The sequence below is a fragment of the Engystomops pustulosus genome, chromosome 4 (genome assembly GCF_040894005.1).
Source record: "Engystomops pustulosus chromosome 4, aEngPut4.maternal, whole genome shotgun sequence".
NCBI lineage: Eukaryota > Metazoa > Chordata > Amphibia > Anura > Leptodactylidae > Engystomops > Engystomops pustulosus.
In genome coordinates, this window is record NC_092414.1 from 193,075,350 (window position 1) to 193,102,071 (window position 26,722).

Consider the following 26,722-nt stretch of genomic DNA (forward strand, 5'->3'; position numbering starts at 1 on the left):
GTTGTACTTAAACTCCAATAATCAGATAATCCATTTATTGGGATATTCCAATCTTTGTATTGTCAATGTGACTTCATGTGGCCCGAGACTCTGCAATTCTCGATGAAGGACCTGTGTATGCTTCATAATACTCTTAAGCTCTTTTGACCAAGCTGTATGGCTACCCATACCTGGATCCCAAATTCTAGATGAGGATTTGAAGGAGGGCTGTTAAAATGTTCTCTTTTCTTAATGTTTACAACTAGTACATATACATTATGAGTCATATTATTGGTCATTATGCCTCTCTTGTGATTTTGGCATCATCTATTTTGTGTGATTACAGAGGTCAGTAAGATCGTTTCTGTATTGCATAATGGTCAATAATATGTTCTTCAATTTTTTACATAGTTCACTAAATTATTTAAAGGTTCATTAGAGGCTTTGTCTGTATCTGGTAAATTGATTAATTATCTTATCAATTATCATAATGTATGCTCAATAATTATTCAAAAATAAGTTAGAGGTGCTCTCCAGGATCAGCATACTAAAGTAGTAAATCAGGTCGTGTTTCTGTGAGCCTGCGAGGGTTGTGATAAAATGGTCGAACAATGACCCAAAAAATATCCAATAATTTGGGTACAGTTTGGTCAATGCAGCAAGTGATGAATATTTTTTTATAAAAATTTGTGAAAACAATGATTCCTGTTTTAGGCCAGGGATGAACAACCTTTATTGTTCCGAGTGCAGAAATGAACCAGCAACCTATTGATGCACCAATAACCCCATTATGGCACAAAATGGCTGTCTACAATTTGTATTGAAGGGGAGGTTGGTTTATAATACGATATATTATGGCAGGGGATGTTGTAAGTATGTGTAATGGGGCATAGTGTGTGTCTACAATGTTCACTGGATCACACGGTCTTCAAGAAAAATATGAAGGTGGTGGTTGGGTCCAGGACATGTTGAAGGGGGACAGTGAGGTCTTATGTGTAGGGTGACACATATTGACAGGGATAGATCAGAAAGTGCATAAGGGTGGAATGGGTTGGATGTGTATTGGGCTAGATAGCGGCTTCAGGAGGTATATAAGGGGAAGGTGGAATTTAAAACTTTAGAAATTAAAAAATAAATGGTGTGGTTACTGGCAGGTCTTGGAACTCTTAAACTAAAAAGTATAAGAACTAGTCGGTTGTTAAATGGTCTGCAATTCGGTGATAGATTCCCTATAGATTGGAACTGACTGAGTTCCAATTATTGAGACCAGAAAGACTCTCTTTAGGCCCTCACTGGATGAACTATTTGCTTTGGCTAAATTTGGTACATTTGGTTAAATGACCTGGGAAAGAACAGCGGGTGGTGCCATAACAAGTACGCAACAGCAATATCTGTATAATAATTATATAATTGTGTTTAGTATATATACACACTGAGAAAAATTTGATATTTTTTAATTATTCTTACAATTTTTCTAAATTACCCAGGAAACTATTCTGACACCTAAATCTATAACCCCATTTAGCACTCCAGCTGGTATAGCTGCCCTGTCTAATTCTTTATTCCACTTTAAGGGGATTATCACAAAAGATCCAAAGAGACACAATGGGGCAGATATACTTACCAGGTCCTGTTGCGATCCCGCGGTGCGTTGTCCGACGTGGATTCGGGTCCGGCGAGATTCACTAAGATCGTGTGTCCGAGTTCCTTCCTGTGTCTCTGCTGCGCCGAGGTCTGCCGGAGTTCCCCTTCTTCGTGTGCAAGCCGGTGCTGATGCGCCAAAATGTCCTTTAGTGTGGTTGCATTTTCTCCTGCACTCATCGCAGGAGCAGTACAAGTCGGCTGCAATATGCAGCAAAGACTTACCGCCTATGGAGAGAGCTCAGCATGCGAGCCCTCTCCATGCACTGGGATCCGACGCGCGCTGTACTCGTACTGCACGCGTTGGTACAGGGTTAAAGGACATCTACCATCAGATTACCTGATGGTAGATGCCCAAGATTACTGTCCGTCCCCATCGGTAATAATCTTTTTTTTATCTTTTAGAACAGCCAGATTTCAGAAAAATAAAGATTTATAAACTACGTAAATGAGCCTGAGGAACTCTGCTGATCGTCTAATGGCTCTGCTGATAAGTATTTTGTGCATGCTCCTCAGCCGACGGGCACACCCGCACTCTAACAATAGAGCCAGTGACGTCTCGCACCCATCATAGCATTACCCTGCTACACTCTGTTATACACTCTGCTACGATCATGCATCATAAAACAATCCTTTAATCCTTTTTTTTTGGGCAAGAAGCTTGGAGTGACAATTTTCCACACTTTAGAGACTGCAGCTAACTGGGGCTCATTACTCTTCACTTTACATCAGCATTGGAAAAATAACTAATACCCTCTTTTTCTGGGAGGCAGGTGGTACAAGACACCATTTATCCTCCCCGATTTTAGAAACCAAATCCCTGACTCAAGGTGATGTCAACTAAAAAATTGCATTTATCTCCACATTTAGTCGGACTGCGCCTAAATTCGCCAACCTTTGTCCGTGAACACCCACAATCTCTCCCCCAATTTATTTTTAAATCATATACCCGCCTCCCACACAACAAGATTTACCAAACCTCCGTGGCTACAACTCATTTTGGCCACGAAGCCCTTTGGAGATCCCCTTAACACCATCTCATTGGAGCAAAGTATCCCAACTATGCAGAATGGAGGAGATATACACTTTCCAGAACAGGCATCATCCAAATTATCTAAAAATCTGAACCCCCTTCCTGAATTTGCTCCCTCCCCAAACACATTTTTTCTACCTACCCCCTACACCTCACTTTTTGAGTGCACTTCCCTCACATCTACCTAAAAGCACCTGTACTCTCATATATTTAGTCTGGCCACACTTGTATGCCTAGAGCAGTGATGGCTAACCTATGGCACTGGTGCCAGAGGTGTCACTCAGGCCATTATAAGAGATGACTCCAGGTATCTTCCTGCAGTCCCAGACAGCCCAGGACTTGCTGTGCACAGAGCTATTTTAAAGTGACAGCTGTACCTAGGACTATTTTCTGCTTTATTGGTGTCCTCAGGGGCTGGTATCAATGAAAACTGTGACAGAGAAGGGAGTATAAATTACAAATTAAATTTCTGTGCTGGCACTCTGCGATAAATAAGTGGGTCTTTGTTGTAGTTTGGGCACTCGGCCTCTAAAAGGTTCGCCATCACTGGTCTAGAGTATAACCTTTTTTTCTACCCAACACATCTCCCAATATTTTTCAAGTAGGCTCTGTTGCAAATACATTAGGTTTCATAGTGTACAACTGGATGTTATTGATAACCTGGTAGGGTCACATGACCCTTCATCTGTGGCTATTTTATGGATATGAATGTCTGGCTGATGAGGAAAAAGGCAGTAACTTCACTTTACGGATCAATAAAGCAAATCAGAACTATTAATAGAAGTATAGATGTATATTGGTGAATTAACTAATATCCTGCCCCCCACACTTTACAAAAACATTTCTGCATCTAGTTCTGAAAATTACATGGTTCCTACACCAGCTGATAGTTCCGGAAAGTGGTTGATAGACATGATGATCTACAGTGAAAATGTAATTCCCAGAAGATCCCTTTAATACAATGACTTATTGTATGAACAGTGATGATAATTTTGTATTGAGCTTTAATTTAGTGATTTTAGCCAATATCAGCATGAACGGAATACAACATAACAATTTCTTAGGTTTAACAGCCCACATTGCCAGTCTGACTGTGGCTTCAGCTCAGCAGTAACTTGCTTTCAGGCTGGTCTTGTATACACAGGAGCATAGGATACACACTGTCATGCTGCCTTACTTTCTATTTTTGTGGTAGTTATTTTCTTTCACTTTATTTCTCCACCCCTTTTTCCTCTTCGCCTCCACACCTCCCATTGCTCTTCATCACTGTATCCTGATGAGCTCACTCTTACACCCCCCTATTTCAGTCACTTCCCCTAAATGTACACAGAATGAGAGAAGGCAGTGGGCAGGAAGGACAACATATATAGATAAAGAACAGCATTAGATTTATATACAGATTGGGAGAAAGAATAAGGTCGGGCAGTGCCAGTTCACCCCAAAACCTTCTCTTAGCTACATGGAGGAAGTGTCTGAGGATAGGAAGAAGATTTCAGATATGTGAAGACAGATACAAAGTCATTACAAGATACAGAGGGTTCTGTGTAGCGATACAGCACAGAGATTACTGGAGTCTCTTCTCCTGGATACACTGGATTATACAGAACAGCTGATATGCTGCGCTTCTGGATCATTGGAATTTCCGTGCTGCCTCTTCTTATAAATGGTAATGTAACCCGTGCAAAATAATTCTGTGTAACTAAGGTCACTAAGGGAAGGTTTTTTTCTACATCAACAGATTTAACCACTACAGTGTTTGCATTACTATAATGTACAGCTGTCTTGCAATGTATGCTTTGGGAATGTTTTGGAGCATTTTTACTTTAGTTTTTATCATGGTTTGTTACTTTTTGAATCTGAATTGCAGCATGTTCCGATATCTTACATTTTTTGCTTTCATACAAGAGGACAATGACCCACACTGATGTGATTTTTGTGTAATTTTCTAACTTTCGATCAAATCGCAAATGAAACAGAACTCCAGTGGTTCACATTGACTTTCTTTAGTGAATAACCTGGTACCACTCATAAAACTGTGTAAAACTTTAAGCTGTGCTTTCAATTCAAGTAAATTCCTTACCAGGAGATGCTTTGCTATAGCAGGAGAGATGACAATAATAATAATCTTTATTTATACAGCGCCATCATATTCTGTAGCGTTTTAAGAATCATAGGGGACATATACAAATACAATATTAAATTACTGAGTACAAACAGTCATATGGAACAATAGGAGTGAGGGCCCTGATCACAAGAGCTTACAGTCTATGAGGATGAGGGGTGACACAAGAGCTTACAGACTATGAGGATGAGGGGTGACACAAGAGCTTACAGTCTATGAGGATGAGGGGTGACACAAGAGCTTACAGTCTATGAGGATGAGGAGGTGACACAAGAGCTTACAGTCTATGAGGATGAGGGGGTGACACAAGAGCTTACAGTCTATGGGGATGAGGGGGTGACACAAGAGCTTACAGTCTATGAGGATGAGGGGGTGACACAAGAGCTTACAGTCTATGAGGACAAGGGGGTGACACAAGAGCTTACAGTCTATGAGGATGAGGGGGTGACACAAGAGCTTACAGTCTATGAGGATGAGGGGGTGACACAAGAGCTTACAGTCTATGAGGATGAGGAGGTGACACAAGAGCTTACAGTCTATGAGGATGAGGGGGTGACACAAGAGCTTACAGTCTATGGGGATGAGGGGGTGACACAAGAGCTTACAGTCTATGAGGATGAGGGGGTGACACAAGAGCTTACAGTCTATGAGGACAAGGGGGTGACACAAGAGCTTACAGTCTATGAGGATGAGGGGGTGACACAAGAGCTTACAGTCTATGAGGATGAGGGGGTGACACAAGAGCTTACAGTCTATGGGGATGAGGGGGTGACACAAGAGCTTACAGTCTATGAGGATGAGGGGGTGACACAAGAGCTTACAGTCTATGAGGATACAGGGATGACACAAGAGGTATAAGAGCTGGTATAATGGTCCAGCCATTCTAAGGGAACAGTATAAAATAGGAGGAGGACACCGGGGTTAGTAAAGAGAGAGTTAACATTTCATGCAGTTAGCAAGTGTGAAAGGCTTGTCTAGAGATGCAAATCACTGACTTCCCCAATAGGGTACTGTGGATCCCAATAATTCAGGTACATTAGTATAAGTTTCACAGTTTGAGTCCTGCTGTTTCAATAGTATTATTTTATAGCTAGCGCTTTTTGTTGTGTACATGAGTAAAGTAATAGTGATAAATGGATGTTAGCATGAATAATTTACTAGGTATAGTATTGTACTATGATTACTCCCAAGGAGTGCTCTTTTTAAATCTATGTTGGCTGTAGGAGACACTACTATCGGTTGTTTATGTGGGAATTCTGCTTTATACAGTAGTCATATCTTCAAAATTACCTGTGCTGTGAATGGCTGTGGTACCAGAACTCCAAAGAGGATTCTTAATGGACATCTACCACCAGGATGAAAGACTGTATGCATTGATACCTATAGAGCATGAAGCCCCTCAGGCTCATTTGCATACAATTCTTCATCCTGGTGGTCGATGCCCGTTAAGTTTGGGTGCCTACCGGTAATGTTTTGTCTGTGCACTTAATATGATTGCAAACCTATAAATGATCCTTACTCATTGAAGACAACAAAGCTACAAAGAGCCAGCTGTGTACTTTATGTTCACTACAATGTAAGACATCCAGCGGCATGTCAGCACAATGCACATTTAAAAAGTGTTCTTCCTACTGTTAAATGGTACTGCCCGTACAAAGTAAACACACATTGGCATTAAGTGGGTAGAAACATTTGGAGTCTTGTACACTTTAATGCTGAGTCAGGAACATTTCATCACTATGAAATTACACAATTTTTCTTTGCTGATTTGCTTGTTTAAATTGTCAGTTTCCTCTGGGAAGTTGCTGTGAAACTTACTTACCCCACCAATTAAAGTTAACTTAGGGTAAATAACTGGTATTAAGGTACAAAGAACCAAAAGAACCCAAAATATGCCAAAACACATAAACCTTGCATCATTCACAAGGAACATGTTCTTTGCATTGTACTAAATAGTTTATATATGATTTCTATTCGTGAATGTAATGATGATATATGTAAATGATTATGATATTAGAGAGAAAGAAGACGTTTATTGGGATAGACTGCACTATACAAAGGATGCTTGTGGACATGAGCTTTTCTGCAGCATATTTTCCCATAGATGTTACAGCTGGGCCTGTAGGTCTTGAAAATTTGTAGGTTCCTGAAGCCAGCGTCCCAGCTGGACCCATAAATGCTGGATCAGAGATGAATCTATCAACAGGGAAGGCCATGGACGTTTTACAATCTGGCAAACACATTCTTCATTTCTGTATGTGGGAGTATTATCCTCCAGCTGGAAGCCCGGTCATGAGAGACAACACATTTGGGCGCAGGATGTCCGGTGATATCCCTGAGCTGTTAGTGTCCTTCCTATCACTACTAGCGTCCCCCAATCATCACACCAGCAGGGGGGCAATGTATCACTCACCACGGCTCCACACTAAAGAAATCCTAGATAGACAATATGGATCCAGTCAATGTCAGTCCAGATATCCCATTTCTGAAACCAATGGAAAGGTAGAGGGTGACGGTGGGTGGCCGTTAATGGTAAAACACATAATACGTTGCTTAACACAAAACTGTGTGAGCCTAGAAATAACCTAGGACAAGACAAGTTGTATAATACAGCTGTTTTCTGGTGTAGAATAATCGCACCTAATTGCGAAAAGCTGGTATACAACAAGAGACCTGGCACCAGTGGGGTAGGGCTTCCATCATACCCTGACACACAAGCTAGATGATGAAACTTCCCTGCTGAGTTTCTTCAGACATGTATTTTCACATTGGCACTGGCTCTATGACTATGTGTCCCTGGTTTATCATGATGGATTTTGATGGTAGATTTTCTTTAAATAGATATTTATACCAAATACTGTTGGAAGGGATCATTTGTTCTTGATGTTTTGTTGAAAAAGTTTTGCATGTGATGGGTGTGCTTTTTTGCTCTCTCTGTTCTCATCCTTATTGGCTGTTTTGGTCACTTTCACATTTTTTCATTGCTTTCACTCCTAGAGACAGTGACTACAACTGACAGAAATTGCTCAGATAGTGTAGCTCATTGATGGCACATTAATGTGAGCTGTGGCAAGAAGGGTAGATCTGTCTGCAGTGTGTCCAGAGCATGGAGCAGATAGCAGGAGACACACAAGCACACCAAGAGACATGGAGCAGGCAGTAGAGCATGAGGTATGAGGGGGCAATATTCACAAGTTCATGTTGTGCTTATGGCCCAACACTGTGCAGGGATATTGTCATTTGTAAGAGAACACCAAGATTGCCAAATTCAAAATTGGTGCACAGGATGAAAGTAGGTTTACATTGAGCACCCGTGACTTAACTGGAGTCTGGAGACACCACAGAGCATGTTCTGCTTCCTGTACTATTAGGTGCCCAGTATAACCAGGCAGAGTTTTGCAGGCCCCATCGCCTTATCCATATAGGATGGTCCTGTATGACTTATAGACTGGTCTAGGAGGTATGTCGACTCAGACTACGTACTCCCTCTCTTTCCCCTCATGCACAAAACTCTGCTACAAGCTCCAACAAGTCCTGCTACCCATCTTCCTCAGCAACCCTCCCCCCATCTCACAGCAGACAGCTCAGTCTGAAAAGTCTACCTTCTCATATACCTCGGCCACAAACCCATCTCCCTCTATAATCCCCCTCAGTCTTTCCTCTCCCATATTAGATTCTTTTTATGCAGAGATAGGAGACGAGCTGAGGATGAGATCACTCACATACAATACAAACAGAGAGCATACAATAAGTGCTAGGGGACGCCCCACATCCGTAACTGTGTAGCAGAGGATTATTTTATTATAAGAACTTAGTACCAGGTGTATAGAGCCTTTAAGAATATGGTATGAACTGCATCAGTTTAATTTACAAAGCATATGGTCAGGAGATTTCGTAGTGCTGTGTGTCAGAGTCTGTGGACCCTCTGGACCACCATGAGAGATGGTACTAGCCGACACCCGGGACCGGAGTCTAACTGGCACCTGGTCTTCCCCAGAGCCCACCGCAAAGCGGGATGGTCTTGCTGCAGTGGGGTACCACTAGGTCGTTCCACAGTTGCGACTAGCCCGCGATGGTAGCCAAGGTAGCAATGCAGGAGACAGTCTGTACCTGGGGGTGACAGCGGGAGAATAGCACAGGAAGGCACTAGGACACGCGTCAGGAATCACAGGAGCTGGCACACGGATCAGGAACACAGGAACAGACTGGCACACTGGACAGGAACACAGGATACACATGAACACAGGATACATAGGTGGGCTTTCTCTTCAGAGAAATGGCTTGAAGATCCGTCGGGGAATGATGGGAGCCAGCGGATTAAATGCATTCCCGGAAGTGGGCAGTGCCAATCAGTTGTGCACTGGCCCTTTAATCTAGAAGTACCGCCGAGCGCGCCCCAGGGACCAGGGCCGCGCGGGGCCTAGTTCGGACGGGAGCGGGAGCGTGGAGTACCCTGTGCCCGTGACAGGAGAGTCCGAGAAGAGTCCAATCCAAAATGTTCTCTTCGGGCTCCCTTGATCTCTCCTAAGACCCGAACCCCTACCAGTCTACTAGAAAGAACAGCTTAATCCTCACAATCTTCATGTCCCACAAACAGCAGGATCCCACAAACTCCTGAACATCTTTGACCAGGTCTGGCCACCGGTAGTAGAGGGAGATGAGGGTCACGGTGCGTTGCACCCCAGAGTGCCCAGCCACACGAGAAGAATGCCCCAAGACAAAATCCTGTTCCGGAGAGCAGGTCTAACATATGTCTTGCCAGGAGGCAGCTGCCAAAGTTCCACTGGAGGTGCAAAAACAAGCTGGTCAGGAGAAATTATGTGCCGAGGAGTCGGTTCTTCTCCAACAACATCCGAAGCACGGGACAGGGCATCAGCCTTGATATTCTTGTCAGCCGGACGAAAAAGAATCAGCAGGTCGAAGTGGGAGAAAAACAATGATCAACGGGCCTGCCTGGGATTCCGGCGCTGGGCTGGGCTGTCTGGAGTTTTTGAGGTCAGTGTACACACTAATGGGATGGAGAGGACCCTCCAGAAGATACCGTCATTCTTCCAGAGCAAGTTTGATGGCCAACAGCTCTCTGTCTTCAATCGCATAATTTCTTTCAGCTGGAAAAAAGATCATTGAAAAGAAGCCGCATGTGGAAGTTCGGCACTTGAGCAGAGAGGGGCATGGGTGCACCCTCGATCCGCGGGATGTGTCGCGGGGGTGCCCGTGCCACTGTGTGCATAGGAAAAATTAAAACATAATGGGGCATATTTACTAACCCGCCCAGAGGAGTTTCCAAAAGTGCATTGTCCAACAATGCACTGTGCCGCGATTCACTAAGATAACCTGATAATCTTGATATCCTGCATCTGTCGCTTATCCGCTGTGGTTCACCGGAGTTCACCATCTTCTTCCCAGTGTATGTAAGTGCGTTGCTTGCGACACAATTTTGATGTTAAATTCCGCGCTCAGTCCGAATCAGTCGATGGCGCTGCGCCAAAATCCAATCTAGTGCAACACAATCCTTTTCTAAATAGCTGTCCCAGTGGTGCAAATCCCAAATACCATCAACAGTCTGACGAAAATGCAATCCACGGACCCTTAGTAAATAAGCCCCAATGTGGTAGATGATATTTTCTGTAAGGGAGCTGAAATTCCCTAATCTTGTTATTACATACAGATATGATACTGAGGACCTATCTTATGGAAAAAACTGAAAACCCCCTTTTGACATCAATTTTGAATTACATGTCCCAGCCTACATAAATGAAACTAAACATAATACCACTTTTAAGAAATCTTATATCGTACAGTTACTCACATCTGTATAAAGTAGAATGTAATACAGGAGGCCTTTTACATGCGCAGAAACAAATCTACAGAAACTCAGTTACTTGTGTATATTGTTTACCTGTAGTTTTTCTAGTGGATTTATAGGAACTGCATTTTACATACTATATAGAGATTTGGATACAGACTTACAGACGACCTCTGGATTTTTATAATTTACTGTACTTTAGTCCCAGGCTACAATAAACAGCTATAACAGTTATCAAAGGTGACGGATATTAAAGGGATATTCCAGGAATCAGCATAATTCATATTCAAACAGGTCCTTAAAATATAAGCTAATGTGTAATTAGTTGTTATTTAAAATGTTGCTCCGCTTAGCAGAAAAATGCTGTGGGCATACACTATGATGGAGGATTAAAATGCTGCTGGCCCTTAAATCAGTCCGTTAATTTTCTCTGCACGGTGCAGACACAGGACAGAAGATGGCCGCTGGTCACATGTCCACAGCACATGTCCTGCACCTGCCTGGGCAGGTCATGTGATCACCACTATGTTTGGCTGTAGTCGGTTGGTTGCAGTGCATCCAGTATGGCCAGTGTTTTGGTGATGGCAGTTACACATCATTACTATGGTAACAGAGCAAGAAAACCTGTTAGATCATCACTGGGAGCAGAGCACAAGAGGGAGGAGGAGTTACTGAGAACTAAAGGATAATGGGACTTGTAGTTTCCAGTTGCCGCCATCTTGGTGATAACTCCTACTCCTACTTTAGAGAAGCCATAAAATTTTGTGAATCATAAACTCAAGCCAATTAAGCTCCATTTTGTGACTAATGACGTTGAGTTTTGTTACATTCATTTATTTATAGCATTGTGGGGTTTTGCATCAGACGTTCATATTCCCGGAATACCCCTTTAAGCTTAATTGTTAATCCTGGTTCTTATGACAACCCAACATTTTTAAAATCCAATACTCCTAGAGACCCAAAAAATTTGGCCTGGAGCTACAATTATAAAGTATACAGTTCCGACTTACATACAAATTCAACTTAAGAACAAACCTGCAGAAACTATCTTGTACATAACCTGGGGACTGCCTTTACTAGTATTTCAAGATAGGAGGTGATGTCTTGATGTGACATTTCTGTAGAAGAGGAATACAATATTCTCATGATATTGAATGAAAGAGGACACTGTGCTCTGTACAATTTGGGAAGGAAATAATGTAGTGCTCCCTCTTGTGCCATGTAGATGAAAAGAAGAAGTAAGCAAAAAGAAGAAGCAAATTATAATCTGCAGTTGTATGTGCAATTATGTGGCTATACAACATTGGACAAGCAATATATTGCCAAGAAATATATTAGTCATAGAGCTAGACAGTAAAAATAGAAATGGTGAAAAATTCTCCTAAGAAACCAAAGTTTGTACTGTATATTGGATGATGTAAAAGAGGTTTAGAAAGTTGTAAATTTAGCGCATCTGCCGTAATCATCGTCCAACACAAGACATGGCAACCAAAATGTTGTCCATCACGTAAGTATGCCATTTCCTCGATACTAAATTAACAAACAATGATTCTTCCCATATTGACTCTATATATTTGGAGAATTACCTCTATCACTCAGCACTCACCATCGCTATTTCACTACATCACAGTGTCAACCATTTATCATGCTGCAAAGAGAGAAAACCAAGCCAAATAATAGAAAGTGCAAAGTTAGACCAAATTGTCCTAGGGTACATTCACACGGCTGCAATGGGGGCTGTGATCTGGTACAATGATTTGCAACCAAATCACGGCCCCCATTGATTTTGATGGCTCCAGGTCACAGCACGGTGAGCATGCGGTGCATCACCACACTGTGCCCGTGTTGTGCAGCTGCTAATCTGCCTATGGAGAAAGGAAGTGGGACTAGCATTCACTCCTCCCTCTGGCCCTGTTCTTGCCCAGAATCCGGTCCAGGTGAGGGCATCACTAGATTTATCACCCAGCGACACCGATAATCTTGTACAGCATAAGTCTGTTTAGACACTTTCAATAAATTCCTAAAGCATTGTGGGAGAATATTATCTAAGAATCCATACCTCAGCTAGATCTCCCCAATAAGACCGAAATCATGACACCTTGACTCAGTGCTGGGTCTTCTCTTGTATTTCAAAATTGTGACTGCTCTCTGATGTGGATATGTTCCCTTCCCCTGCACCGCTTGGATAGTCTATCTCCTATACCAGGATGTTTACCATGCATAAGGAGATCTGATCTACTTTTATTCTTTTGTTTAACATTATGCGTAAACTTACTGGGAATAAAGAATATTATTCAAAAATGTAGCCCATCGCTAGTGCAGAAGAAAATTACAAAAATAAAGAGAATATCATGGTCAAGGCAAATCAAATCCAAATAATGAGACAACTCCCAAATCTAACCCCTCCCTTCCTGTTATCTATAACAGTCAAGGACTGGTCCCCTCAACAATGTGACAAGGACAACAAATACAAAAGGCAGAAAATGATCTTCTTGAAGGATAAGTATTGGGCAGAACATGTGGCTTCTGAAATCTTTGAGTTTAAGTGTTTGTGATATCCAGGATTTCCTTCATACGCTTAGCTAACATAATCCTTTTATCTTCAGGGCTAACTACTAACAATATACAGGGGTGCGTAAGTGTGGTGATGTAGATTTTTTTTGGCACAATTTTGGGTGCAAAAATGTTGCATTGTTGCCAAGATTACAAAAGTTTAGTAAAGCCTTATAACACCCCCCCCCCCCAACCCCCTGTAACATTTCAGCAATGTAATGTCCGGTAAAACCACATTAAGAAATCCTTTTCCTGGCAGTGGACTATTGAATTGGTTCTACTGAAATGTGGCTTGTCACTACATGTATGAGCTACACAACCTACAAAAGAACATAAAGCACTGCAAGAAGAGTAAGGCTATATTCACACTGCCGTTGCCCGCCCGTACCGTACCGTAGCGGGCAACGGCAGTGTACGGGGAGAGGAGGAGGAGGTGAGCGCAGCTCACCCCCGCCCCTCTCCATAGCAACCTATGGCGCACGGCGCCGTATTACGGGAAAAGATAGGACAGGTCCTATCTTTTTCCCGGGTACGGAACGGTACGGTGCCGCACGTGTATACGTCCCCCATACGTTAGTGTGAATGTAGCCTTATACAGTATATTTTAAACAAACAGGGCAAAACTCTCCAAATTCTCAGACAGACACAGGAACCTGCAGCTGCATGCTGAAACACCTCCAGTGTACAATATGTTGATGCAATACAAATAGCAGGAAATTATGCACATAATGTAGAGAAACCATAGCCATTGCATTAACCCTTTCCTGCCCAAGGCCTTCAAAAACCTAAGGTTCGGACACCATAGTAACACAGCATCACCCTACATTGTGGTGAATCCATCTACAGATTCATGTTCAGGGTCTAACAGGCTGTGAGTCAGTCTGAAACTGACAAATGTAATATTTGTTCTGACCACGTCATCATGACAAAATGAAGATGTTATTTCTGTCACAACAAATGCTATAAACATAATATACCCTATAGCAGTGATGGCGAACCTTTTAGAGGCCGAGTGCCCAAAATGCAACCCAAACCCTTCTGACTTGAAGTGAAGTGCCAACACAAAAATTTAACTAGAATAACAAGGTTTTACTTGAGAAAACGAGCCATAGAGAGACGCCCCCCCCATATACGTAATATAGTATAAAATGCATACAGCTTGTCGCCATGTGGTATAAAATGCATACAGCTTGTCGCCATGTAGTATAAAATGCATACAGAATGCCGCCAAGTAGTATAAAATGCATACAGAATGCCGACATGTAGTATAAAATGCATACAGAATGCCGCCAAGTAGTATAAAATGCATACAGAATGCCGCCAAGTAGTATAAAATGCATACAGAATTCCGCCATGTAGTATAAAATGCATACAGAATGCCGCCAAGTAGTATAAAATGCATATAGAATGCCGCCATGTAGTATAAAATGCATACAGCTTATCGCCATGTAGTATAAAATACATACAGAATATATATATATATATATATATATATATATATATATATATATATATATACACACATATAAACACCTACATATACACATAACATACATATACACCCACATATGCACATCACATACATATACACCCACATATGCACATCACATACATATGCACATCACATACATATAAACCCACATATGCACATCACATACATATACACATTACATACATATACACATACATATACACATTACATACATATACACATACATATACACATTACATACATATACACATACATATACACATTACATACATATACACATACATATACACATTACATACATATACATATTACATACATATACACTTACTTTATTTTCTTTTATTCTACAGGAAGGTTCTCCAGGAATGCATACAGGTTACGCTGTATGCATTCTCCACTCCCACCTGGAGCGGAGGAGAGGGGGGCCACAGAGCGGAGGAGAGGGGGGCCACGGAGCGGAAGAGAGGGGGGCCACGGAGCGGAGGAGAGGGGTGCCACGGAGCGGAGGAGAGGGGGCCACGGAGCGGAAGAGAGGGGGGCTACGGAGCAGAGGAGAGGGGGGCTACGGAGCGGTAGAGAGGGGGGCTATGGAGCGGAGGAGAGGGAGCAAAGCAGTGTGGAGCGGACCGGACAGAGTAGAGCGGACAGGGAGGGAGCAGAGCAGAGCGGAGCGGCCCGGGATAATTAATGCGCATGCGTGGTTTCTATGGGAGCGACTGAAACTTTCAGCGCTTCCCAAGTTACTGCGCATGCGCAAAAACTCTGTCTATGGTTCTGTCTATGGAGCGGCGCGCATTTTTACGGGCAGAGGCTTACTGGCGACGGTACGCGTGCCAACAGAAACGGCTTCGCGTGCCGTCTGTGGCACGCGTGCCATAGGTTCGCCATCGCTGCCCTATAGAAATACACAAGGATGTGAGCTAGTCTTTGAAACAACAGTAAGAGATGTTCAAAAACAATATCCTAGTGCATGAGGCCAAGTCAGTGATTGCCTGAACCCTTGTAAATTAATATGTCCTCAAACTAAGAGAGAGATGCTTAGAGAGATTTTTCAGTAACTAAGCTGTCCGTACAATTCCCAGTTCTTTTGTACTGAAAATCAATGGTGATTCAAGGATGATGCATGGATGAACTTCTTCTGTAACTAGTATTAATGTGAAACAGACAGTAAAGCTGCAATGAACATAGAAAAACCTTCTATGAATCGTTTGGGGGCAATGGGTGATGCATAGTCCCCAATAACAATTTTTATATTCACCTTGATATGATATTATACTGTATACGAGCAACACAAATTTCCATAAGTAATATTTTCAGATGAATAATTACCGAATATACTCGAGTATAAGCCGACCCTGGTATAAGCCGAGGCCCCTAATTTTACCACAAAAACTGGGAAAATCTATTGACTTGAATATAAGCCGAGGGTGGGAAATGTATTGGTCACAGGCCCACCCAGTATATACCAAGCAGCCCCCCTGTAGTATACAGCCAGCCAGCCCCCCGTAGTATACATAGCAAGCCCTAGGCCCTAGTTTATAGCCAGCCTGCAGCTAACCCCCTACCCCGTTAGGCAGCCATCCCTCCATACCATTAGGCAGCCCCCGTCCCGTTAGGCAGCCTCCCCCCCCCGTCCCGTCCCGTCGGGCAGCCGGCCCCCTGTCCCGTTGGGGAGCCGCCCCCCTGTCCCGTTAGGCAGCCGGCCCCCTGTCCCGTTTATACAGACCAGTGTTTTTTTTAATTGAGTATGAGCCGTGTTTGGGTTTTTCAGCACATTTTTTATGCTGAAAAACTAGGCTTATACTCAAGTATATATATTCTTTGTCATGACTGTAAAACAATGACGTATGTGATCAGTAATATTAGTAAACACTGGTTTCCTAGAAATCCTGGAGTTTCATTAGTGTCATTAGTGGTTTTGTATGCAGTTGTATTTGTATTATACTGACCGAGTATGGTAGTTTCACATCTGTGTATCAACATTGTCGTGCCAAGCCTAGACCAGCTTATTGTGACTGTTACCAAATTTTTTAAAAATTTAGTAATAAATTTAGCAATTTAGTACCTAGCGGTAAATCAGTTTCAGTTAGTCGACCATGACGGGCCACCTGAAGGATGGCCCTTAACCTCTGTGGGGACAGGAAGAAGAGGTTAAAAGCCCCTCCTGGCATCTGCCCGCCAGTGACTACCAAATAACCACACAGGGAATAGATGCAACAGCATTTTATTTTCGCATATTAGTTCACAAACAACAAATGGCAAGGGAGGGAAAAGCATAGGCCGTCATGGTGGACTAACGGAAACTTTCCCCTTTATCCCCCATGATGGCCCACCTGGAGATATACCAGATGAGTTGATTCTAGGGTGGGATGACTGCCTGAAGCACTTTTCTCCCAAATGACAAAATCAGTGGATCTGAGAATGTCCAGTCTGTAATGCGTTGCAAATGTAGATGAAGAAGACCAAGTTGCTGCCTTGCATATTTGTTCTAATGTTGCTTCTCTTTTCTCCGCCCAGGAGGCTGACATTGCCCTTGTGGAATGGGCTCTCAGTCCTATTGGTACAGTCTTGTTATGTTAACTCTCCGAGATTTCGGTTTTAAGCCATCTAGCAATCTTTGCCTTTGATGCCCTTTTTCTCTGTTTTTGCCATCAAAGTCCATAGACTGCCATTCCGTTTCCCATGGATTTCTTGGGTTTTCGCAGAAGGACGGGAGTGTAATCTCTTGACTCCTGTGGAAGTCCGATGCCACCTTTGATAAGGCTCTTTAATGGAGAACAAAGAATGCCCACAGAGCCGAGATCTGGACCTTCAAGGTACTTGTAGAAAGTTCCATGTCGAGTCCGGCTTGAAGGAAATCTAGGACTTGTAATACATTAGGATTAGACTGATAAGTTGGTTTATCTTTACAGAATGTTACAAATCTTTTCCAGATCTTGTGATAAATGGCAAAAGTCACTGGTTTTCTACTTGCCTTCAACGTTAAGATAACTTCGGTAAATTATCCATGGCCCTTTAAAGTATTCCCATTCAGGATCCAGCCTGCCAGACGTAGATTCCCTGGGTTTGGATGGAACATTGGTTGAAACAGAAGCTTCTCTTCCGAAGATAAAACTAACGACTCCTGTAGGACCTTGGACCTCAGGAGACAAACTTATTTTCAGCCAATTTGGCATTTCAGTATCATTCTTGCTCCATCTATCTGGATTTTTTGAAGGCCTCTTGATAACAGAGGAATTGGAGGAAAGTCATATGGTAGTGACATTGATCATTTGTGGATGAATGCACATTGTTTTGGATCTTATGTCCCCAGTCCATTGCTTTAACCACAAGCTACCATGGCGACGGATCGCCACTCCCCGTGATGTCATCGGGGAGGGACGATCCGCGGCAAGATGGCGGCAGCATTGCCGGCGGCGATCGAGGTGAAAACACCCGCGATCGGTGCTAGCACTGATCGCAGGTGTTACCGGTAGGCCTTTGCTGCAATATGCAGCAAAGACTTACCGGCTATGGAGAGGGCTCGGCCTGCGAGCACCAGAACGCCCCCTAATTTGAGTCGCATGGATGCTAGCGCATCTGCTTCACAAAAGGGTCGTGTGCAATACAATCTCGGCGCAGACACTTCTTAAATACCTTTGCAAGCCATTTTCCCCTAGAGGAACATGCAAAGTCTGTCAGAAAACCGTCACAAAGCCCTTAGTAAATGTGCCCCAGTGTCTGTTTCTTACTGCTTGTATTTCACTGGTTCCGACCCAGATCTCCTTGCTTTTCATTCAGTGGCCGGCCGTGTGACTAACAGTTTACCAACATAGAGAATATTGTCATACTCGGGAGACATTGGTTATAAAACTTTGCAGAGCATTTCATCATTTAAACCATTGTCAAAGTATATTATTTGGCAGGAATGAATGTATTTTCCAAAAAATTTAGTTTCTAAATTACATTCTGTTTTGTTTTAATCCTTATGAAACATTTAAAGGGTTAACAACTTCATAAATGTTGTTTTATATACGTTGAGGTAGTAGTCTCCTTAATGGGATAATTTACTATTATGTAGGCCACTCAAAGTCACTTAAAAAGCTCAGTTGTCACTCAGAACATGGTAATTTTCATGAAAATTTGAAAAATGGCACATAATGTTCTAAGCCTCATAACATCCTTGTGATGAACATGCAGCTATTGTCTTGTTCATTCAGCCACCCATATCCCTCACCTTCCCCCAGCCTCAGCTTAATTGGCCTAATTGAGCCAGGCTGTATTCGATCACAGCATGTGACCATGCTTCAAAAAACCTCTGTAGTCAAACCGACTACAAGCATATCCCCCCCCCCTGTTGTAGTACCAGGTGGGAGGGACCCATGCCTCCTCCTGTTGGGTTGGCAGAGGTGTGTTTGCACCTGATATATTCAGGTTTCTCAAAGGCAGCATTGTCTTTTACCTGGGGAAATCTTACCATCAACAAGCGCAGGGAGGATCTCCCCTTCTCCCCAAGAACTGGAGCTCCCTTCCACCATAGCAGGGAATCGTGGGACTCTGCCTCATTTGCATGCAGCAGACAGGAAGTGGAGACCTTCAAGCTTCTACTTCCTCCCTACCTTTCTCTCCTGTATCTGGGTGGTTCAATAAAGCTTTGGGCCTGCGAACAAAACACCCTCCATCCCTCTCCCCCCTCCATTTTGTGTTTTCCTCCAACAGGTCAATTGTTTTCCTTGATTTCACATGTGTATTGTCAGGTTCGCTAGGGAGATTGCTGGGACTTCTGGTTCTTCTGGTGGTACCAGCAGCGTTCTCCGAACCCCGGCGCGTATCCGCGCAAACTCCACCTCTCGTCCTGGGCAGCGGCTGCTAAGATCTCGCGCTGTCTAGGAGTGGCTGGGACTTTGAACCTCTGCTTGGTGCCTGGTTGTTCTGCACCATGAGGGGTTAATTCCCAGATGCTGTCCAGCATCAGGTTCTGGAGGTGGAGTTCTGGCTGCATAAATTGCAGCTTCACTAGTCACCTGTGCCAGTGTTTGAAAATCCCTTTCTCCACTCGCTGCTGCTAGGTTGTATTGCTCAGTATCTGTATCTGTATTGTCGTTACCTCGGCTAGTTTTTGACTTTGACTCTTTGCTTACTGATTTTGCTATTGAAGTACCCTCTCGTTGTGACTCCGGCTTGTTTACGATTCTTTTGTGTTTTATGTTTTGTCAGTCTGTTTGTGTTTTCCTTCCCACACTTATCCAGCGTATCTCGAGTCTTCAAGTAGTCGCCCCGCGGTTTAGCGTGGGGGGGCTATAGGAAGGGACAGAGGTTGGGGCAAGCTCAGGGCACACTATCCCCTGTCTTTTGTGTACCAACCTTAACAGAAACACTGGCCACACATAGGTCTGCATCCTGTATCCGACCTGCTACATTCTCTCCTCCCATGGAGCCTTTGTCAGCTGTGGTCACTCAGGTCCAGACCCTAACTCAGCTTGTTCAGGATCTAGCCTCCCGTCTCCAAATTCAGGAATCTATGCAGGTTCCGCGGCAGACATCACCGCAGGATCCACTGCCACCCACACCTGAACCTAAGGTTCCTCTCCCTGACGTGTTTTTTGGTGACGTGTTTTTCATTTCGGGAGGGCTGTAAACTTTATTTTTCTTTACGTCCTCGTTCATCGGGCACAGAGACTCAAAGGGTGGGCGTGGTAATTTCCCTGTTGCTGGGGATCCGCAAAATTGGGCCTTTTCTCTCCCACCTGACTCTCCATCCCGTTCTTCTCTTGACGCTTTTTTTTCTGCTTTAGGCCAGATTTATGACGAACCTGACCGCCGAGCACTTGCAGTTTCCCACCTTAGATCTCTGTGTCAGGGAAAACGGACAGCAGAAGATTATTGTGCCCAGTTCAGACAGTATGTGACTGACTCGCAATGGAATGACTGCGCCCTAAAAGACCAATTTATGTCCGGACTGTCAGACCGAGTACAGGACTTAGTTTTAGCTTATGCCGAGCCTCAGACATTAGATGATGCTATGACTCTGGTCATCCGAGTTGATCGTCGCCTAAGATCCAGGCGATCACCTCGGGTGTCCTCTGACTGTCAGCCAGCGGCCAGTCTGTCTCCAGGTAGTCCAGAATTGGAATCCATGGAGCTGGATAGCATCTCTCCTGCACAGCGGAAGCAACATCGACTGAGACGTCATATTTGTTTCGACTGTGGTAGTCCTGATCATCTGGTCAACACCTGTTCCAAGAGGCAGCAGCAGGAAAACTTCCGCTCCTAAGCAGTAGTCGGGGGGACTGCTTAGGAGCTCAGGTACTCCCAATTGTGTCTAGAATGTATTTACCTTGTACGGTTAAGTTTCAGTCTGTTTCCTGCACTGGTCGCGCCTTTTTGGATTCAGGTGCTGCGTCTAATTTAATCGATTATAAGTTTGTCTCTCAGTTTTGCATGTCATTGATTCCATTGTCCACTCCTATCCAGATGTCGGGTGCAAATTTGACCCCTCTACAGGCAGGGTTGATCAAATTCCGAACCCCGCAGATAAAGCTTATGGTAGGAGCTATGCATGAAGAATGGTGTTCTTTCCTAGTTATGGAAAACTTGTCTGAAAATGTCATTCTTGGTCTACCCTTGCTCCGGATCCATAATCCGGTAATTAATTGGGAAACTCTGGAGCTGGTTCATTGGGGTCCTCACTGTAAGGATCACCTGTCCAAAGTTTCATTATGTACAGTAATGGCGGAAGATCAGAGTCTTCCAGGTTTTCTCTCTGATTACTCAGATGTGTTTTCAAAACCCTTGTCCCAAGTCCTTCCTCCTCACAGGGAGTTTGATTGTAAAATTGACCTTCTTCCTGAAGAAGGCCGTGTATTGATTATCGAGAATTAAATAAGATAACGGTAAAAAACTCAGGTCCTCTCCCCTTGATTCCGGATCTCTTAACCCCTTACCGCTGAAGCCACTTTTCACCTTCCTGACACGGCCCTATTTTTCAAATCTGCCCTGTGTCACTATAAGTGGTTAGAACTTTGGAACGCTATAACATATCCAAGTGATTTTGAAATTGTTTTCTTGTGACACTTTGTACTTTATATTAGTTGAAAAATTTGGGTGTTATCTTTTGCGTTTAGTTATGAAAAAAATGAAAAAGTGGTGAAAATTCTGAAAAAAACGCTTTTTTCAAATTTCAAAAATTTCTGCTTTGCAGGCAAATTGCCATACCCCCCAAATAACTTACTAACTAACATTTGCCATAAGTCTTCTTAATGTTAGCATGATTTTTTAAATATTTTCTACTTCTTTTAGGAAGATAGGAGGCTTATAACTCTACAAGTGAATTCTCAGATTTTGGTGAAAATCACCAAAATCTATGTTTTGAGGGCCTAGATAAGTTTGATGTGATTTTGAGAGGCCTATATGAGAGAAAAATCACTATAATGACCCCATTTTAGAAAATGTATCCCTTAAAGAATGTAAAACAACTTTTATGAAATTGTTTAACCCTTTAATTGTTTCATAGGAGTTGAAACAAAATCAGGTAAAATTTTGAAATTAGAATTTTTTTGGCAAAATTAATGATTTTTTCCAAAAATTTACACATTCTCATTGGATAAAATACTAAAATGCTCCATAAATTTTGATACGCAATTCATTCCGAGTTTAGCAATACCCCACATGTGTTGGCAAACTGCTGTACCGGCACACAGCAGTGTATAGAAAGGAAGGAGCACCACTGGGTTTTTGCAGAGTAAATTTAGCTGGAATACCTTCCTGTTACCATGATACATTTCAAGAGCTCCAGAGATAGCTGAACAGTGAAAACCCCCATAAAGGACCCCATTTTGGAAACTACACCCTTCACAGATTTTGTCAAGGTGTAAAATGAGTATTTGGACCCCACAGGTGTACAGAAATTTGGGCTGAAACCTGAAAAAATGAATATTTTTTCCTCAAAAATTCACTTTTTCCCCATTTTTCTGTTATCCACAAGGGGCAAAAGGAAAAATTGCTCCACAGAAATTGTTCAACAATTTCTCCTGAACGCGGTAATACCCCACATGTGGATATAAACTTCTGTGAGGACACACAGCAGGACGTGGAAGGGAAGAAGCGCCGTTTGGCTTTTTGAAGCTAATTTGGACAGAAAAAGTTTTCAGTGACCATGATACATTTGGAGAACCCCTGAAGTACCATAGCAGTGAAAACCCCCATAAAGGACCCCATTTTGGAAACAACACCCTTCACAGATTTTGTCAAGGTGTAAAATGAGTATTTGGACCCCACAGGTGTACAGAAATTTGGGCTGAAACCTGAAAAAATGAATATTTTTTCCTCAAAAATTCACTTTTTCCCCATTTTTCTGTTATCCACAAGGGGCAAAAGGAAAAATTGCTGCACAGAAATTGTTCAACAATTTCTCCTGAACGCGGTAATACCCCACATGTGGATATAAACATCTGTGAGGACACACAGCAGGACGTGGAAGGGAGGAATGGTGATATGCACCAGGGTAGATGGGTATAAGGAGATGGTAACCACGGTAAAGAAATTATAGCTGAAATGCAGGTGAATGATAGATTCTAAAGCATTCTTTCATGCAGAGGCCAGGTTTTTCAGGACAGGTGTCACATTGATAAGTTGTGTCCTTCCTTTTCCCCATTTTGTAACAGACTCTGCATCTTTTTTGAGTCCTTCCTCGTCCTCCAGTTTGGGGTACCTCGCCAGGGAAATGTTGACCTGGGACAATGCGGGGTACATCAGAGCTACTGGGTCCTTCTTGATGACCAAATAAGAGGGCCTTGATCACCACCTCTTGAAAGTTAAGAAATGATACAGCATGACCTGCAGATTGGTATAGCACATAGGAATTATACAGTGCCATCTGTATAATGTGCACGGCCAGCTTTTTGTACCATATTTTTGTTTTTCTGGTGGCGGTGTATGGCTTCAGCACCTGATCTGAAAGATCTACCCCACCCATGTACTTATTATAAGCCAGGATGCAGTCTGGCTTGGGGGCAGTGGTAGTGGTACCTCGTACATGAGTGGGGGTGCTGGTGTCTTTATGAATTGTGGTCAAAATAAGGACATCCCTCTTGTCCTTATATTTGACCAACAGCATGTTCTCGCAACAGAGAGCCTTGATGTCTCCCTTCCTTAGTGGTTGAGTTATCAAGGTCCTAGGGAGGCCTCTCTGGTTTTTGCGTACAGTGCCGCATGCTACAGTACCCCTGGAAATTAGGGACTTGAAGAGTGGAATGCTGGTATAAAAGTTATCCACATACAAGTGGTAACCCTTATCCAGCAGCGGGTGTATCAGATCCCAGACAAGCTTCCCAGTGACTCCTAGGACAGGGGGGCATTCTGGGGGGCTAATTTGTTTATCTTTTCCCTCATAAACCCTAAATCTGTGGGTGTACCCTGTGGTACTCTCGCACAACTTGTACATTTTAATTCCATACCTTGCCCTCTTGCTGGGCAGGTACTGGCGTATTCTTAGTCTTCCTTTAAAATGTACAAGTGACTCGTCTACACAAATGAATTTTTCAGGGGTATAGGCCTCAAAAAACTTGGTGCTAAAGTGATCAATAACTGGCCTAATTTTGTGAAGACGGTCAAATGACGGGTCGCTTTGAGGAGGGCACTGCGAATTGTCGCTGTAGTGTAAAAATTTTAGAATGGCCTCAAAGCGCGGGCGAGTCATTACTGTGCGGTATATAGGAGTACTGTAGAAAATATCAGAACTCCAATACTGCCTTATCTCAGGTTTTTTTACAATGCCCATATGTAGCACAAGACCCCAAAACTTCATCATTTCTACCGCATCTACAGGGGTCCACCTAGAAAATGATGATCTTGGGTTTTGTGCCAAAAACTGTTGGGCATACAAATTTGTTTGCACCACCATCAAATTCACAAGATCCTCAGAGAAAAAGATTTTGAAAAAATCAATTTCTGTGAGGCCTTCTGTCTCAAAATTAATTCCTGAACTTCCCACAAATTCAGGAATTTGAGGCTCATAATTATCAGGGGGTGGGATCCATTCAGGGTCACTTGGGGGTCTGGGGGGCATCCTCAACCGTTCTCCTGGGGCGCCTTCTGGAGGGCCCCTCATCACTGGATGAGGAGGAAGAGGAGGATGAGAAATAGAGAAACGTGGCATCCTCCCCTTCTGAGTCAGTGTCGGAAGCAAGGAAGGCATATGCCTCCTCTGCTGAATATGATCTTTGGGATGAATGGGCCATATTTTATTGGGAGGGGTAGTGTATATGTTGTGTATAAACTTTATTCAAGGGAGTGTGTATGTTGTGATTCAACACGTGTATGGGAGCGAATTACACTATAGTTTTTAAATTATACAAAAAAAAAAAAACTGTACTATGACAAAAAATGAGCGCAGACCTGATCAGCAAAAGGTTACTGATCAGCGCTCAATGTCGCAGCTCCTACAAAAAAATTGCAGTATAAAAAGTTACTGCAGTAAAAAAAAAGTAACTCTTATTCTATTATAGCAAAATGAACTATGACAAAAAATGAGCGCAGACCTGATCAGCAAAAGGTTACTGATCAGCGCTCAATGTCGCAGCTCCTACAAAAAAATTGCAGTATAAAAAGTTACTGCAGTAAAAAAAAAGTAACTCTTATTCTATTATAGCAAAATGAACTATGACAAAAAATGAGCGCAGACCTGATCAGCAAAAGGTTACTGATCAGCGCTCAATGTCGCAGCTCCTACAAAAAAATTGCAGTATAAAAAGTTACTGCAGTAAAAAAAAGTAACTCTTATTCTAATTTAGCAAAATGAACTATGACAAAAAATGAGCGCAGACCTGATCAGCAAAAGGTTACTGATCAGCGCTCAGATGTCGCAGCTCCTACAAAAAAATTGCAGTATAAAAAGTTACTGCAGTAAAAAAAAAGTACCAAAAAAGATACAACAAAAAAATGAGCAGATACTGATCAGCAAAATGTCGCTGATCAGCGCTCAGTTGTCACAACGGTGTTAGCGGACAGTAAAAAGACCAAAAAAAAAAAAAGCGACAAAAAAAAAAGAGCACAGAGGCTCAAAGCCGCCGCACGGACACAGGGAGGGGAGGGAAGGGTCTGGAACAGGGATTGGGACAGGGATCAAGACGCTGCGACTGCTGTATGCAAAAAAAATCACAAACAGCAGCTCAGCAATAGCTATTGAACGCACTCACAAACGCAACAGATGCCACCAAAGATGCCAACTGCAGCAATTTCTAGCCAGACGGAGCACTGACTGGTATCACACACTGATCTGCACGCTGTTCAGGACTAGAATAAAACGTGCAGATCAGTGTGCAGTAGTTTGAACCTCCCTCCACAGATCTGATTGGTTGGTCAGGACAGAACAACCAATCAGATCAATTAGGGAAGTGGCATGATGCCACCTTGTCATCAGGAAAGGGGAGGGGTGGAGGAGTTTGGGGGGGGGTGATGAGGACCACGTGGAAAGATAGCTGGCAGCCATCTTGCTGTCAGCCATCTTGACCGATCTCCATTGATCCGATCGGTCGGTCACTACTGACCGACCGATCGGATCCCTATCGGTCTCCATGTCTGTAAGTACTGGTGATCGGGTGCTGTATAGTACAGCCCCGATCACCATTTATACTGTGGGCACACTATGCAGGGACTGAGCGCTCGGTGCGCTGTCCCTGCATTACATTGCTGTATAGGATCGGGGCGGGCAGAGTGGGAGGGGGGCGGACAGGGAGGGAGGAGTGACAGAGGAGGCTGTCACTCCTCAATGATGACATGTGTCATCATTTCCTCCCTTCACCCGGCAGCCCAGCCTACCAGCGGAGCTGGTAAGTGGACCCCGGCAGTGACAGCTTTGATCCGATCTGTCAGACAGACAGATCGGATCATTTAGGAGGTTGGCAGAGTGCCACCTCCAACATCAAACAGAAGGAGGTGATCGGTGCTTATTAGGACTGCACCGATCACCTCCTGATTTGAGGCGCAGACGCGCCGAATACTATTTTTAACCCTTGCATTGCTGCAATCGGCTGGTCTGAATTGACCAGCTGATTGCAGCGATCGTATGCATGGGGGGGGGGGGAGTGACCCCCCCGGTCCGTGAGCGGAGATGGTCTG

The 26,722-nt window shown here is 43.4% G+C and overlaps 1 protein-coding gene and 1 long non-coding RNA gene across 8 annotated transcripts in view; one reads left to right on the forward strand and one right to left on the reverse strand.

Moving 5' to 3' along the window:
* LOC140127925 (uncharacterized) overlaps positions 1 to 26,722 on the reverse strand; it is a 282,936-nt gene that overhangs the window by 183,447 nt on the left and 72,767 nt on the right. The window lies entirely within an intron of this gene.
* The window catches only part of LOC140127923 (adhesion G protein-coupled receptor E5-like), a 102,908-nt gene continuing 80,007 nt past the window's right edge, over positions 3,822 to 26,722 (forward strand). Inside the window, exon 1 of one of the 2 annotated variants that reach the window (XM_072149141.1) lies at positions 3,822 to 4,319. In XM_072149141.1, coding sequence (XP_072005242.1) covers positions 4,268 to 4,319 — 52 coding nt within the window. In that variant the 5' untranslated portion in view covers positions 3,822 to 4,267. The remainder of the gene's footprint in view (positions 4,320 to 26,722) is intronic. The other variant, XM_072149142.1, reaches the window with a different exon arrangement.